Source organism: Cetorhinus maximus, chromosome 9 (assembly GCF_964194155.1).
Source record: "Cetorhinus maximus chromosome 9, sCetMax3.hap1.1, whole genome shotgun sequence".
In the NCBI taxonomy this organism is placed as follows: Eukaryota; Metazoa; Chordata; class Chondrichthyes; order Lamniformes; family Cetorhinidae; genus Cetorhinus; species Cetorhinus maximus.
Window position 1 is genome coordinate 24,047,617 of NC_135887.1, and position 15,830 is coordinate 24,063,446.

At 48.4% G+C, this 15,830-nt stretch overlaps 2 protein-coding genes across 4 annotated transcripts; one reads left to right on the top strand and one right to left on the bottom strand.

Moving 5' to 3' along the window:
- Window positions 1-933: 933 nt before the first annotated feature.
- LOC144684481 (uncharacterized) lies at window positions 934-10,852 on the bottom strand. Of its 3 annotated transcripts, none has more exons than XM_078548303.1 (5): window positions 10,723-10,852; window positions 8,193-8,377; window positions 6,229-6,364; window positions 2,784-2,892; window positions 934-1,409 (listed from the first exon to the last, which is right to left on the bottom strand). In XM_078548303.1, exons 3-5 carry the CDS (start codon window positions 6,337-6,339, stop codon window positions 1,138-1,140), a joined length of 492 nt encoding a protein of 163 aa, XP_078404429.1. In that variant the 5' UTR covers window positions 6,340-6,364; window positions 8,193-8,377; window positions 10,723-10,852; the 3' UTR covers window positions 934-1,137. The 3 variants fall into 3 exon arrangements, 2 of the variants coding, with proteins under 2 accessions (XP_078404429.1, XP_078404430.1); XR_013577507.1 differs by lacking the exon at window positions 934-1,409 and adding an exon at window positions 1,731-1,950; XM_078548304.1 differs by lacking the exon at window positions 8,193-8,377 and having other exon boundaries at window positions 10,723-10,843.
- Window positions 10,702-15,683, top strand: med31 (mediator complex subunit 31). Its single transcript, XM_078548305.1, has 4 exons — window positions 10,702-10,837; window positions 13,402-13,476; window positions 14,120-14,216; window positions 15,143-15,683. Exons 1-4 carry the CDS (start codon window positions 10,807-10,809, stop codon window positions 15,333-15,335), a joined length of 396 nt encoding a protein of 131 aa, XP_078404431.1. The 5' UTR covers window positions 10,702-10,806; the 3' UTR covers window positions 15,336-15,683.
- Window positions 15,684-15,830: the final 147 nt, after the last annotated feature.

A 15,830-nucleotide genomic window follows, 5' to 3' on the forward strand; every position in this document is an offset into this window, starting at 1 on the left:
CATGTGAGAGTCAGTACCTTCAGGAACTGAACCCCCAAAAAGACTCAGCGACTTCAGGAACCCCCCATTGACAGTCAGCACCTTCAGGAACTGTCCCCCACTGAGAGTCAGTACCTTCAGGAACTGTCCCCCAGTGAGAGTCAGCACCTTCAGGAACTGTCCCCCAGAGAGAGTCAGCACCTTCGGGAACTGTCCCCCAGTGAGAGTCAGCACCTTCAGGAACTGAGTGTCTTCATGGATGTGGGCGTTGGTTTGAAGCATTTGGTTTCATCCATCATTCTATTATTTAGTTACAATTTACAATTACCATTCATTCCTCAAAATAATCAGATTCGCAGCATTAAATGTGGTCATAAATTTATTAAATCAACAACAATAATTAATCACTTCACAGTAACGCCTTGCGAGTCTTTAGCCAGAGTGCTGGGCCGAATGGTCAGTCCTTAATTGGATTCCATGGAATCGGTTCCAATGTGCACTTGCTATCCCTTCCCCCCTGACCCCAGCTTCCACGTGACAATTTGCATGTTGTATTGTCCAAATCAATGGTGATTTGATTGTCGTCGTGTTTGCTGTGACACAGCTCTGTAAATCTTTTTGACTCACCCCGCCCCAGCTTTGAGTGGACGAGGGTGAATAATTCTTACTTTTCCTGTCTGAATCTTCCACATTAACAAGTTCTTTTGTGACAGGCCGCTCACAATTTGTTATTCTGAACGGTTCCATACTGGTCTCCTACCACTCAAAATAATGATGTATTTGCAGATTCCTCCCCCTGCAGAACTTGTCATTGCTAATTCCAGTTCTCTGTAAAATGGCATGGAAATACCCTTAGATTAGGCTTGTGGCCTAAACTGACCATTGCTGTAAGGTCAGTCTTCATTCAGCAGTTCACCTTAAACACACGTAGATATATAAAATATCCAGCCTCTCTCAAGATTACACTTTTATTCTTCTAAGAGTCAGTTAACAAGTACAAGTTAATGTTAATATTAAAGAAACATCGATAGCAGAATAAGATTAGCAGTCAATACATCCGATTAACCCCGTCCTTCTTTTGCAGAATTCCCATTTAATGATACCCATTTGATGCTGTGGTTTCTCCATTCTAATTTACTGATGCTAAGCACAATTTGCTCAGATCTGGGCCCTGAACGCAGGCTCAAGGAGCTGACCCCACATCATGTTGTAGGGGTGGACGAGGCTCGTGGGCTGATTCTCACTGTCCACAATGGCTTTCCTCTCATTGGCCCATTTCACCAGCCCCCCCTCCAGGTTGTAAACCTTCAGTCGCCTGCGCAGGTGCTGCCCGGCATCACTGGCCAGAAACTCCAGGAGTTTCTGTGCCACTCTGGAGGAGCGATATCCCACTGTACAGTAACACACCACCTCTGTGATCTCTGTACTATCTGCAAAAACAAAATAGCAACGGAACAGTCACGTAGGATGGCAAGCAGAAACCCTCTTGGGGTGACATGGTGAACTTACAGCCTGCAGCTCCATCCAAACACAAGCACCTGGAGCAAGTGCAAAGAGCCATTTGGAAAGCAACCCTGTCCATTTCTGGTAGATCGACCCACCATATCCTTTAATCCCACCGCCCCTCTGAATTCCACCAATCCCACCGCCTCTCTGGATTCCACCAATCCCACGCCCCTCTGAATCCCACCAATCCCACCGCCTCTCTGGATTCCACCAATCCCACGCCCCTCTGAATCCCACCAATCCCACCGCCTCTCTGGATCCCACCGCCTCCCCATAACACTCAGCGTCGTTGTCTCCTCATATTCCCAATCGCACCCACCTTCTCTCCAGAAACACATCCAATTGCTGCTTGATTCCATTTAGTCTTTGCTTTAATCTCCTACCCTGGGAAAAGAAAGAGAGGGAGGGAGGTGGGGAATGGGAGAAGGGGCTGTGAGGAGTTGGAGGAAAGGGGGAGGGAGCATGCTGGGGGAGTCACAAAGTAGGTGGGGGGGGTCGGGGCAGGGTAGGGAAAGAGAGAAGGAGAAGGAGTGGGGAGGAAGAGGGAGTGGAAGGGCAGAGAGCAGAGGAAGGGGGAGAGAGAAGCCATGAACATTTTAAAAGACCTGAGAGGTTCAGTAGAAAAATATTTGGTTTATTGATTCCTTTCAGCAACAACGGAACAGATTTTAAAAATATTCTCTCATGTGATGTGGGCATCGCAGGCAAGGCCAGTATTTATTGCCCATCTCTAATTGCCCTTGAACTGCGTGGCTTGCTAGGGCAGTTAAGCAGTCAAGAATCAACCAGTTAAATCAGTGGGAATGATTTAATGTAGTTCAGGCTGTCATTGTGTCTCTTGGTGGGACATTATCAGGGAAACAAAAAGAAGATTTTACCTCAAATGAACCAACAAGAGCTGTCTGTCCCAATCAAAACCTGAGGTCAGAAAATTATTCAACTGAGAAGCAAATTAAAGACAGCGACAGAGACAGAAAGGAGAGGGAGGCTGGAGCTACTAGGGCTGAGGTTAAATCATGATAGAATAGTCAAAGACTGTGAAATCCCGAGATCCTGTTTTAAGCAGTAAGTCTGAAACAGCAGGTACTGTAGAACAGGGGTACAGGCTGCCCTATACAATGTCATTTGGAATTCAGCACTTCCTCTTCAGAGTCCGGGTTTTCTGTGACCCCATTTGGTTTGTTGTTTGTTGCAGACACAGTCTGCACTTTAACTGTCTCACAGGCCAGAGGCTGGATGTTGCCATCGTGTCCAGACAGCAGTGAATAACCCATAGATGAGAGTTAGACTGTCCCTACCTGCCAGGCCCAGATCCTTGACCAAATGATCCATGTTGGCGGTTTCTGGGTCAATGCAAACGGCTCCTTGTAAGTGACTGATCTCGTATTCAGGCGGACTCCGAACATCCTGGAAGAACATGAAGACATTCATAGGGCAATGATAGGGAGTTTCAAGGCCAGTTCATCTGTGTATACCCACGCTGGGAGTGTTTGATGGGGACAGTGTAGAGGGAGCTTTACTCTGTATCTAACCCCGTGATGTGCCTGTCCTGGGAGTGTTTGATGGGGACAGTGTAGAGGGAGCTTCACTCTGTATCTAACCCTGTGCTGTAGCTGTCCTGGGAGTGTTTGATGGGGACAGTGTAGAGGGAGCTTTACTCTGTATCTAACTCCGTGCTGTACCTGCCCTGGGAGTGTTTGATGGGGATAGTTTAGAGGGAGCTTTACTCTGTATCTAACCCCATGCTGTACCTGTCGTGGGAGTGTTTGATGGGGACAGTGTAGAGGGAGCTTTACTCTGTATCTAACCCCCTGCTGTACCTGACCTGGGAGTGTTTGATGGGGACAGTGTAGAGGGAGCTTTCCTCTGTATCTAACCCCATGCTGTACCTGTCCTGGGAGTGTTTGATGCGGGCAGTGTAGAGGGAGATTTACTCTGTATCTAATCCCCTGCTATACCTGTCCTGGGAGTGTTTGATGGGGGCAGTGTCGAGGGAGATTTACTTTGTATCTAATACCCTGCTATACCTGTCCTGGGAGTGTTTGATGGGTACACAGTAGAGGGAGCTTTACTATGTATCTAGCCTCATGCTGTACCTGTCCTGGGAGTGTTTGATGTGGACAGTGTAGAGGGAGCTTTACTTTGTATCTAACCCCGTGCTGTACCTGTCTTGGGAGTGTGTGATGGGGATAGTGAGGAGGGAGCTTTACTCTGTATCTAACCCCGTGCTGTACCTGTCCTGGGAGTGTTTGATGGGGATAGTGAGGAGGGAGCTTTACTCTGTATCTAACCCCGTGCTGTACCTGTCCTGGGAGTGTTTGATGGGGACAGTGAGGAGGGAGATTTACTTTGTATCTAACCCCGTGCTGTACCTGTCCTGGGAATGTTTGATGCAGGCAGTGTAGAGGGAGCTTTACTCTCTATCTAACCCCGTGCTGTACCTGTCCTGGGAGTGTTTGATGGGGACAGTGAGGAGGGAGCTTTACTCTGTATCTAACCCCGTGCTTTACCTGTCCTGGGAGTGTTTGGTGGGGACGGTGGAGGGAGCTTTACTCTGTATCTAACCTGGCGAGGCCAAGATAATTTTGACGTGTCTGGAATATTTAATTCATTAAAAAATGTCTAAGTTTGCGAGCAATCGCAGCCCAGTCAGCACCAGCCTGATGCGTGTTTAATAAGGAGCTCCTCATGTTGAACGAGGGATGAAATCCTTCCTAAACCAGCCTGGGTATATTGGCGCATATTCTTCAACACACTGCCCCACTCACCCACACCCTCTGACCCTTTCCCTTGCTGGCTGCTTCCATCACAAACCTGGGTGTGTGTCACTGGGCTGGCTACAGTGTAGGGGTGATCAATGAACAGGTAGAAGGTGGTGTGGTCGTAAATGTCACTGGACTAGTAATCCAGAGGCCCAGGCTAATACTCTGGGAACACAGGTTCGAATCCCACCACAGCAGCTGGTGCAATATAAATTCAGTGAATAAATCTGGAATTGAAAAGCTAGCCTCAGTAATGGCGACTATGAAATCATTGTCGATTAATATAAAAACCCACCTGGTTCACTAATGCCCTTTAGGGAAGGAAATGTGCTGTCCTTACCTGGTCTGGCCTATGTGTGACTCCAGACCCACAGCAACGTGGTTGACTATCAACTGCCCTCGACATGGCCTAGCAAGCCACTCAGTTCGAGGGTAATTGGGGATGGGCAACAAATGCTGGCCTTGCCAGTGATCATCCCATGAAAGAATAAAGAAAATGAAATGGTCTGCAGCATGAAGCCACCACGGAAGATAAGCAGTGAGGGGCAGGGTCATCACAGTTATGGTGAGGGACTGGAGGGGAGGAGTTTATGGGAGGAGGGGGCAAGTAAAATTCTGAAGGTCTACGGGGAGTTTCAGGAGGTCTTGTGGTGCAGTGGGTAGCATCCCAGCCTCTGAGCCAGAGTCTCTCAGTTCAAATCCCACTCCAGGACTTGACGACCAAGGAAGGTGCGTTCATACTCTGCAGTCAACAGGCTGATTATCAACTTGTAAATCCTTCCAACACACGCCAATGGCAGGCGGTAAGAGCAGGAGAGATTCCTGCTCCGCCATGTGATGGAAAGATGGAGCCTCCACCATCACTATCCATAGCTCCAGGCTACAACATGCATGGTAAAACTCATGTTGTCACAGCAACTCGGACCCCTTTGGGGGGGGCCGGTTGGTTCAGTTAGCTGGTGTGGATCAGATTGGTGGCAACGCATTCGATCCCCATTCCGGCTGGGGTGGATTTGGCACCTTCACCCTTGCGCTACCCACGGTGCAGATCAAGATGCTGTGGGTCAGACCTGCTTTTGGCAGAGAACTCTCAAGATGGTGGTGAGTTCCAATACAAATCATACGTATACATATATATATACATAGACATTTATACATACACCTTGTAAGATTTTTTTTATATACACAATGTGAGTATAGGAAGGATGCGATTGCACTGGAGAGGATGCAGAGGAGATTCACCAGGAGGTTGCCTGGGCTGGAGCGTTTCAGTTATGAAGAGAGACTGGATAGGCTAGGGTTGTTTTCCTTAGAGCAAAGAAGGCTGAGGGGGGACCTGATAGAGGTATACAAAATTATGAGGGGCATTGACACGGTAGATAAGAAGAAACTTTTCCTCTTAGTGGAGGTGTCAATAACCAGGGAGCATAGATTTAAGGTAAGGGGCAGGAGGTTTAGAGGGAATTTGAGGAAATAATTTTTCACCCAGAGGGTGGTTGGAATCTGGAACTCGCTGCCTGAGGGGGGTGGTAGAGGCAGGATCCCTCAAAACATTTAAGAAGTGTTTAGATGAGCACTTGAAATGCCAAAGCATACAGGGCTACGGGCCAAGTAATGGAAAATGGGATTAGAATAGATAGGTACTTGATGGCCGGCATGGACACGATGGGCCCAAGGATCTGTTTCTGTGCTGTACAACTCTACAGAAACAGGCCATTCAGCCCGTCTACTCTGTGCTGATGTTTATGCGCCATATGAGCCTCCTCCTACCCCTCTTCATCTCACCCTGTCAGCCTACCCTTGTATTCTTTCTCGTGTGTTTATCCAGCTTCCCTTTAAATGTATCTACACTATTCACCTCAACCACTCCTTGTGGTAGCGAGTTCCACATTTTCACCACTCTCCCTATAGGTACAGAAACACATATATACACTAACACACACACACACATTATATTAAATAGTTGCACAGTGCTCATTACCAGCAACAAAATCCGATTCTGATTCTTCACAATCAGCTGTTCCGCAGCTTCTGAACTCAGGTCTTGCACTGAATTAAAGCTCTTCCGAATCCACCAGATGGCAGGCTCCATCCTCCCTGTGGGCAACAGCTTTCACCTGTAAGGGGGTGGGAGGGGGGGATGGGGAGAGTAGGGTTTTAAAGATGTATTGAAGGCGTTGGTGAGGACAAACGTGTTATTGCACGCTGGGCAAGTTTACAGGGAAAGGCCAGATTGCAGAAAGACACATCAGGAATGTCGCTTATCCGTCAGGAATTCACCAACTGGACGGAGGACAAGGACGAAGGCATGTCAACAAACACCCAGAAACAAAACAAAGTCAGACGCATGGTGAACAAATATTTAACAATATTTAAACAGCTCTTCAACATAGTAAAACATCCCTAGGCATTTAACAGGAGTGTTAACAAACAATTTGACACTGAGCTCAGCAAAAGTTTAATTAAAAAGAGGTCGGTTTAAAAGGAGTGTCTTAAAGGAAGAGAGAGAGAGGTGAAGAGGTTTAGGGAAGGAATTCCAGAGCTTAGGGCCCAGGGAGCTAAAGGCATGGCTGCCAATGGTGGAGTGATTAAAATCGGGGATGCTCAAAGGTCAGCCTTGCAGGAATGCACAGGGCTTGGGGCAGGAGATCACAGAAATAGGGGGAGGCTAAGGAGGGATTTGCAAACAAGGATAAGCATTTTAAAATGGAGACGTTGCTAAACTGGGAGGCAATGTAGGTCAGTGAGCACAGGGGCGATAGAGGAACAGGACTTGGTCAGAGTTAGGACACGTGCAGCAGAGTTTTGGATGAACTGCAGATATGGAGGGTGGAAGTGAGAGGCCAACAAGGAGAACACTGGAATAATCAAGTCTAAAGGCAAGAATGGCACAGTTGGGGGTTACAACAGCAGATGAGTTGAGACAGGGTAAAGTCGGGTGATTGAAGGACAAGGGCAGTTGATAGATGGGAACACCACCACCTGGAAGTTCCCCTCCAAGTCACTCACCACCCTGCCTTGGAAATATATCGCTGTTCCTTCACTGTCGCTGGGTCAAAATCCTGGAACTCCCTCCCTAACAGCAGTATGGGTGTACCTACACCACATGGACTGCAGCGGTTCAAGAAGGCAGCTCACCACCATCTTCTCAAGGGCAGTTAGGGATGGGCAACAAGTTCTGACCCAGTGAGTGAACCCACATCTCATGGATGAATCAATAAAAATGTTAGGGAGATGGAGATAGGCAGCGTTAGTGCTGGTATGGGGTTGGAAGTTCAGCTCAGTGTCAAATAGGGCGGTGATGTATGTGTGCAGTAACTGCACATTAAATTAAAACACAGGGTAGTTTCTCTCCAAATTGCTGGCTTAAAGCATAAATATACATTAAACGTTACACTGTGAGTAGCTGCAGCTGAGTCGGAGTAGCAGCAAGGATCTAAATATCCCCAGAATAAACTTTGTGAGTTACAGAGCAGTGCAGATGAAAGTTAAACTGGGCAAGTACCACAGACACTATCATCCTACAAGGACTACAGGGAAGTCAGGAGGGCGAAACAAGCGATCTGCCTGTGGAGAGCTTCGTCCACGAACACTTGGCCTGTCCCTTTATCAGTTCAGCATCCCCTCTGAAAGAGTGAACATTGACCTTAGTTGTTCAGTGCGTCGGGAAGTATAAAGTTAAACATTGCTTTCACACTTTGTGTGCTTGGTTTGAAAAAGATTCGTCCTGTGCTGAGCCCTATGGGTTTTAGAATTAGAAAATGCCTGAGGGAGTTCAGAGTGAGGGCTGTCAGTGATTACAGCCGAGGCCTGGGCATGAGCACCCGAGGTGCCCAAACTACACAAAAATGTTAACATGGTTAAAACTAAACATGTAAAAAGCCAAATACAACATTTGTTACAAGGCTGAAACAAGAGCCAGCATTTTATAGCATTACACAGCACCTTTAATGTAGGATAACGTCCTAATGCGCTTGACAGCGGCCTAGGTAAACACCAAGCCAGAGCAGGAGATTATGAGGAGGTGTTAACAAATCCTTGGCCAAAGGGGCGGCTTTAAGATGGAATGGGGCAGGAATTCTTGATTCGAAACTGAAAATGCTGGAAGCGCTCAGCCAGCCTGAGAGCATCTGTGGAGAGAGAGAGAGAGAGAGAGGTGAATGTTTGAAATCTAGGTCCTGCTTCAGAATTTGAAATACCTCAAATATGTCTCTCATTCTCTAAACTTCTCCCCAGGGTCACGACAGTGACATAGCCTTCTCAAACCCTAGATCCTCCCTCGACAGCAGGACTGTTCCAGAAAATACCATCCCGCCCCTGCCCAGGACACCCTCGTTCACTTTTCCATCAACCCTCTTACCAGTGGCCCTCCATACTCCGCCGTGCAACTCCTGTATTTCGCCTGAGGAGAAAAGGCTTGTACAAGACACAAAGGGCCAAATGGCCTCCTTCCGCGACATAATAATTAGTACCGCCCCCTCCTCCAGACCAGACGGCAGCACTACCTCCTCTCGCTCCTCCAGCCCAGGGGTCAGTACCGCCTCCTCCCACCCAGGGGGCAGTACCGCCTCCTCCAGCCCAGGGGGCAGTACCGCCTCCTCCAGCCCAGGGAACAGTACTGCCTCCTCCCCCTCCTCCAGACCAGGGGGCAGCACCACCTCCTCCAGCCCAAGGGGTAGCACCGCCTCCTCCCACTCCTCCAGCCCAGGGGGCAGCACCACCTCCTCCCACTCTTCCAGCCCGGGGGGGCAGCAATGCCTCCTCCAGACCAGTGAGTAGTAACACCTCCTGCTCCCACTCCTCCAGCCCAGGGGGCAGCAACGCCTCCTCCCGCTCCTCCAGCCCAGGGGGCAGCACCGCTCCCTCCAGCCCAAGGGGTAGCACCGCCTCCTCCCACTCTTCCAGCCCAGGGGGCAGCACTGCCTCCTGCTCCTCCAGCCCAGAGGGCAGCACAGCCTCCACCTCCCGCTCCTCCAGCCTAGGGGGCAGCACCGCCTCCTCCTCCTCCAGTCTATGGCAGCACCGCTTCCTGCTCCGCCATCTCCTGCTCCCCCTGATATATGAAGAACGGTAGCCAGCAAGAAAGAACAACTCCGTCAAACATCAGATGAGAGGCACTCTCTACATGGTCATACACCTACACCCAGCTGCCTAAAGTCAAGGAAGAGCTTCATGAACATTGCTCCAGTGAAGCTCAATGCAAACTGGAGGAACAGCACTTCATCTTCCGACTAGGCACTTTACAGCCTTCTGGACTGAATATTGAGTTCAACAATTTTAGATCATGAACTCTCTCCTCCATCCCCACCCCCTTTCCGATCCCCCCCTTTTTTTTCCAATAATTTATATAGATTTTTCTTTTCCCACCTATTTCCATTATTTTTAAATGTATTTCCATCCATTGTTTTATTTCTACTTTTTAGCCTATTTCGATTCCTTCACCCCACCCCACTAGGGCTATCTGTACCTTGCTTGTCCTGCTTTCTATCCTTAATTAGCACATTCCTTAGATAATATCACCACCTTCAACACCTCTTTGTCCTTTTGACTATGACATCTTTTGGCTATCTCCACCTATCACTGGCCCTCTATCCAGCTCTACTTGTCCCACCCCCCCTTAAACCAGCTTATATTTCACCTCTCTTCTATTTTCACTTAGTTCTGTTGAAGAGTCATACGGACTTGGAAACATTAACTGTGTTCCTCTCCGCAGATGGTGTCAGACCTGCTGAGTTTTTCCAGGTATTTTTATTTTGGATTTCCAGCATCTGCAGTTCTTTTGCTTTTATCTTCATGAACAGTGTTGTTCCATTACAATCAACCCCATCTGAAGCCCACATCGCCTTGTGGAAAGACTGGCTCGCCAGTCTCGAACAACCCCCAGCGATGGAAATTCTACCTGATGAAAGCCTTCCCCCATGAGCTAATTGCAATTGGGCAACCTGGAAGTGCCTTAACAGACTTAGGACTGGTGTAGGTCGTTCAAAGGTGCCACTAAGCAAATGGTGATATACAACCTGCCCGACAATTTGTGAATGTGGAACTGAGCCACAGACTATGCAACATCTCCTGCAATGCCTATCGCTAGAGGAACCCTGCACTGTTGCAGATCTTGCCGAATTCAACAACAAGGCGCAAAAATATGTCCAGTTCTGGCTGGGCCATGTATAGACTGTCTGTGGACACGATAAGAAGATGATCTCCCGCTCCTCCAGCCTAGGGGGCAGCACCGCCTCCTCCTCAAGCCCAGGGGGCAGCACCTCCTCATGCTCCTCCAGCCTAGGGGGCAGCACTGCTTCCTGCTCCGCCATCTCCCGCTCCTCCAGCCTAGGGGGCAGCACCGATCTCACTGTTGCTCTGGGAGCAGTTATTTGTTTCGGCTGCTGACGCCAGGCGGAGTCACTGCGGATCGGAGCGCCGGTTAGTTATATTAATTTGGATAGTTATACTGGTCAGAAGACATTAGAACTGTTACCGATCAGTAGAAGCGGTAACACTGATTATCCGAAGCGGCTCCATCCTATCTGTTCGGCTGAGAGAGGAGGAGAGAAAAACAATAATGGCCGCAGCTCCAGCCGCTATGGAGACAGGTGAGGGGAAGCGGATGTAAATACTCATGTGACCAAATGTGGGGCGGAGGTGGGGATCAAGGGGCAACAGCGGGGCGGAAGTGAAGGTCCAACTGTTCCGGCTTGGTACTAGGGGTGGGAAAGGGGTTGCTGCTATTTAATAGTGAAGTCGCTGACTCTGACTGGAATAATTAGAAATAGGAGGAGGCCATTCAGTGAGACCATGGTTGGTCAGTATCATAATTCCATTAAGATAAAAGCAAAATACTGCAGATGCTGGAAATCTGAAACAAAAATAGCTGGAAAAACTCAGCAGGCCTGACATGACCAAAGGACCAAAACGCAGACTGGGTGACCGCTTTGCGGAACACCTTCGGTCTGTCCGCAAGCATGACCCAGACCTCCCTGTCGCTTGCCATTTCAACACTCCACCCTGCTCTCATGCCCACATGTCCGTTCTTGGCCTGTCGCATTGTTCCAGTGAAGCTCAACGCAAACTGGAGGAACAGCACCTCATCTTCCGACTAGGCACTTTACAGCCTTCCGGACTGAATATTGAGTTCAACAACTTCAGATCATGAACTCTCTCCTCCATCCCCACCCCCTTTCCAATCCCCCTTTTTCCAGTAATTTATAATTTTTTCAAAATATATTTTTCTTTTCCCACCTGTTTTTAAATTTATTTTGATCTATTGTTTTATTGCCACCTTTTAGCCCATTTCGATCCCTTCCCCCCACCCCATCCCCACTAGAGCCATCTGCCACTAACTTGTCCTGCTTGCTACCCTTAATTTCCCCATTAGCACATTCCTTAGATAATATCACCACCATCAACAACACCCCTTTGTCCATTTGTCTATGACATCTTTCGCAATCTCTTCTTTGCCTTCACCTATCACTGGCCCCCACCCCCCTCAACCAGCTTATATTTCACCTCATTTCTCTATTTCCTTAGTTCAGATGAAGAGTCATACGGACTCGAAACGTCAACTGTATTCCTCTCTGCAGATGCTGTCAGGCCTGCTGAGTTTTTCCAGCTATTTTTTTTGTTTCATAATTCCATTACCTTGGCTCCATATCCCGGGGTGACCAACTGGAGGGTGAGGGGGGGGGGGCGGAAGGCTGGCATACCTGTCCATGCTCAAGGGGCTGAATGGCCTACTCCTCCTGATCAGTGCAAACCCGCATTTGTGAGCTGTGCGTGAATGAAATTTAAATATGTGAAAGACAGCATCCACGTATGGTACAACATGGGACAATAATGTTGATTATGGGATGAACCTGTAAAACCTGTGACATTTGCTCACCCTGCCATATCCATTAATGCTCTTGACTAGTAAAGGTTTAGTCACCTTGAATATAAAATGATTAATTGGACCCCAGAATCTACTGTATTGCCTTTTGTGGGAGAGAGTTTCAGCACTACCAGCCCTTGTATTAAGAAGTGTTTCCTAACTTCCCTCCTGAATAGCTGGACTCAGATTTTAAGGTTATGCCCTGCCCCTTGCTCTAGACTCCCTCACATCCCAGATGAAAAATGTTTCTATCTATCTACCCTATCAATTCCTTTTAAAATCTTCAATCAAAATTGCCCCTTTAACATTTTATATTCCAGGAAATACAAATTATATAATCTAATCCTTATTCACTGGTTCCATTGCCCTGCCATGCTCACTGATTAAACATCACCTCCCGTCCCCCTGTCCCCCATCCAGTGGCAGTTCTTTATGTGTGAGCCCTGCCACTAACATATTTGATCCTGGAAGGCATCAGAACTGAGACTGACCTGATCTTCAGCTGATACACATGCACTCACACTGGCTGTCAGACCCTCAACACCACCAGAAGTTACAGGAGAGGGGACCTCCTGGCTGATTTCCTCTCCTCTAACCAGGCACTTTCAGACTAATTTGAGGTCTAGAGCTCAGGCTGAGGCTGGACATTCCTGCTCAGTTTGAGCACTGGAGTGATTTGGGTTGTCCACCACCCGCCCCCCCCCACCCCAGTCCAAGGGTAGGAATCATCGTTCTCCATCTGCTGGAACCCCATGTTGGGCTACATTGGTCACAAAGCAAGGCGACAAAGTGGAACTTTCCGAATGCGTTCGTGGAGGAGGTGTGATCATCTCTTTAATGTTGGACTTTGCTTTGAAGTCTCGTGCCACAATTAAATTGCTTACCCATAATACACTGCCCTGCTGAGCTTCCTGAGTGCAAATTGACTGCTACACCACTGGCTACACTTCCAATGTATTTCATTGGCTGCAAAATGCTTCAGGCTGTGAAAGTGCTACAGAAATGCAAGATTTTTCTTTATACATTCAAATAACTGAATTGGTTTGAAGTTAAATGGGATGGGCTGTTCCAAACCTCCACCCCACTCTCCACAACTTGCAGCTGGTTTGACATCGAGCCTGATGCCAGCCTGTGGGCAAGCGGCTGCAACTGGGTAGGGTTTGACAGCTGCGATTCCCTTTATTCACTGGCACGAGTTACGGCTCCACTAACAAGTATCCCCCTGCATTCCTGTTTAAATAATGAGAAAATAAACTTTCCTTTTCTTTTCTCCCCTTCTCTGGACTCAAGAGGAACAGTCGAAGCTGCGATTTCAGATGGAGCTGGAGTTTGTTCAGTGTCTGGCGAACCCAAACTACCTGAACTGTAAGTGTGTGCAGGAGCATTCTGGGAAATTGACAAGCTGCTGTTTGACACAATAATAGTGCAATTACCGGGCGCCATCCAATTACAGACAGGAATTGATCTCCTTTGTGCCGATCGGTAATACTGTCACACAGAGAGTGCCCATAATCAAATAACCAGACAAACCAGTAAAATACTGCAGATGCTGGAAATCTGAAACAAACAGAAAATGCTGGAAAAACTCAGCAGGTCTAACAGCATCTGTGGAGAAAGAAACAGAGTTAACGTTTCGAGTCCGTATGACTCTTCTTCAGAGCTTAGACCAGTAATACTGTCACACGGAGAGTGTCCATGATCAAACAATCAGATATCGGGCCTTGGGTGAGGAGGGGATTTGCAGAAGGAACTGAGCAATATGATGTTACCTACTGCAAGCGCTTGATTTTGGTTAGAAGATTGAGGCTCAGCTTTACTAGTAGACGCACACGAGGAGAGTAACATTCCCAACTCCCTCAGGTGAAGTAACATCACTGACAGTGAAACCGCCCCTCTCGGTTAGGTGTGCTGCTCTCTGGTTAAGAGTCCTCACTCTAACGATTGCTACCTGGAAAGAATTGGCAGGGGTGATAACCCAATTCTTCATTTTCTTTTTGCAATACGGCAGTCCTAGCACAGCGAGGGTACTTCAGAGACCGAACATTTGTCAATTACTTCAAATATCTGCTGTACTGGAAGGAGCCGGAGTATGCCAAGTACCTGAAGTAAGTGCCTGTACTCCGAGCAGGGCGTGCTCATCTGGGTGGGAGGATCGGTGTGGTTTTCCACTGTCACAGGATCATTATCTAGGATACCCCCTACTGCCTAACCCCCATATTCTCCATTCCTCTTGATGTCATTCGTCCTTTGTTGGGGCAAGAAGCACTCATTGCCTTGCTCAGTTATTCATCTCCACTTGTCACTGTGAGGTTCAGAAGGGATAGGAGAAAAAGGAAGCTATTCAGCGCCTTGTGTCTATTCCACTTTTCAGTTAAATCATGGCTGCCCTTCAGCAGAGCTAGATATGGAGTAAAGCTCCCTCTACACTGTCCCCATCAAACACTCCCAGGACAGGTACAGCACGGGGTTAGATACGGAGGAAAGCTCCCTCTACACTGTCCCCATCAAACACTCCCAGGACAGGTACAGCACAGGGTTAGATACAGAGTAAAGCTCCCTCTACACTGTCCCCATCAAACACTCCCAGGACAGGTACAGCACGGGGTTAGATACAGAGTAAAGCTCCCTCTATATAGTCTTCATCAAACACTCCCAGGACAGGTACAGCACGGGGTTAGATACAGAGTAAAGCTCCCTCTACACCGTCCTCATCAAACACTTCCAGGACAGGTACAGCACAGGGTTAAATACAGAGTAAAGCTCCTTTTCACCTACAAAATTTGCTCCCATTTCTTAATGCTCCTCTGCTCCCTCCCATCTCTCTGTCTCTCCCTGTTTACAGGTATCCCTAATGCTTTCATAAGCACTCTGTCCCTCTCCCACTCTCCTGCAAGTTTCCCCAAACCATCCACAAGTTCCCTCCCCCTTCCCTGCTCTGTGCCCCACTCTTCCCCCTCACCTGTGCCCACACCCTGCACTCTTCCAGGATACCTCTCTGTGTCCTCTGTCTCTCACTCTCTCTCTGCCACAGGTACCCCCAGTGCCTCCACATGTTGGAGCTGCTGCAGTACGAGCATTTCCGCAAGGAGTTGGTCAACGCACAGTGCGCCAAGTTCATCGATGAGCAGCAGCTACTGCACTGGCAACATTATTCAAGGAAACGGGTGAGGCTGCAGCAAGCATTGGCTGAACAGCAACAGCAGAACAACACGTCCAGCAAATGAGGGGACGGGTCTTCGGGAAGGGGGATGGTGGGGGAGGGGAAGATTCCCCCCAGCAGAGCATGGGGTCCCCAACCCGAGAAGATAATACATGGAAGTTTCCTCCAGTGTCGTTGAGGAGGTTCTGGGTGGGAAAGGACAATCCTTCCCCCGGCATTTCTGTTTCATGACAAACAAGATGGAATTGTCAGTCTTCAGACCTCCTGTTCAGGCCTGGCCAGGATGTTGTCAGTGCAGCAATGGAGTAGTCACCTCTTGGACAGAAGAAACCAAATTCAGCTGGATTAATACAGAAGTAAGATACTGTGGATGCCTAGAAATCTGAAATAAAAACAAAAAATGCCGCAAATACACAGCAGGTCTGGCAGCATCTGTGAAGAGAGAGACAGAATTAGGTACAGGTCTGTCACTGTATAACACTGGGGTACAGTACTGGTGGGGACAGGTCTGTCACTGTATAACACTGGGGCACAGTACTGGTGGGGACAGGTCTGTCAC

Excerpts from the sequence above, each read along its gene's own strand:
- LOC144684481 (XM_078548303.1), bottom strand. The coding sequence starts at position 6,339 with ATGGAGCCTGCCATCTGGTGGATTCGGAAGAGCTTTAATTCAGTGCAA. Across the intron at positions 2,893-6,228 it reads AGAATCGGATTTTGTTGCTG|GATGTTCGGAGTCCGCCTGA; the intron begins GTAATGAGCACT and ends ATGTTCTTCCAG. Across the intron at positions 1,410-2,783 it reads CAAGGATCTGGGCCTGGCAG|ATAGTACAGAGATCACAGAG; the intron begins GTAGGGACAGTC and ends TTGTTTTTGCAG.
- med31 (XM_078548305.1), top strand. The coding sequence starts at position 10,807 with ATGGCCGCAGCTCCAGCCGCTATGGAGACAG. Across the intron at positions 13,477-14,119 it reads GAACCCAAACTACCTGAACT|TCCTAGCACAGCGAGGGTAC; the intron begins GTAAGTGTGTGC and ends GCAATACGGCAG. Across the intron at positions 14,217-15,142 it reads GAGTATGCCAAGTACCTGAA|GTACCCCCAGTGCCTCCACA; the intron begins GTAAGTGCCTGT and ends TCTCTGCCACAG.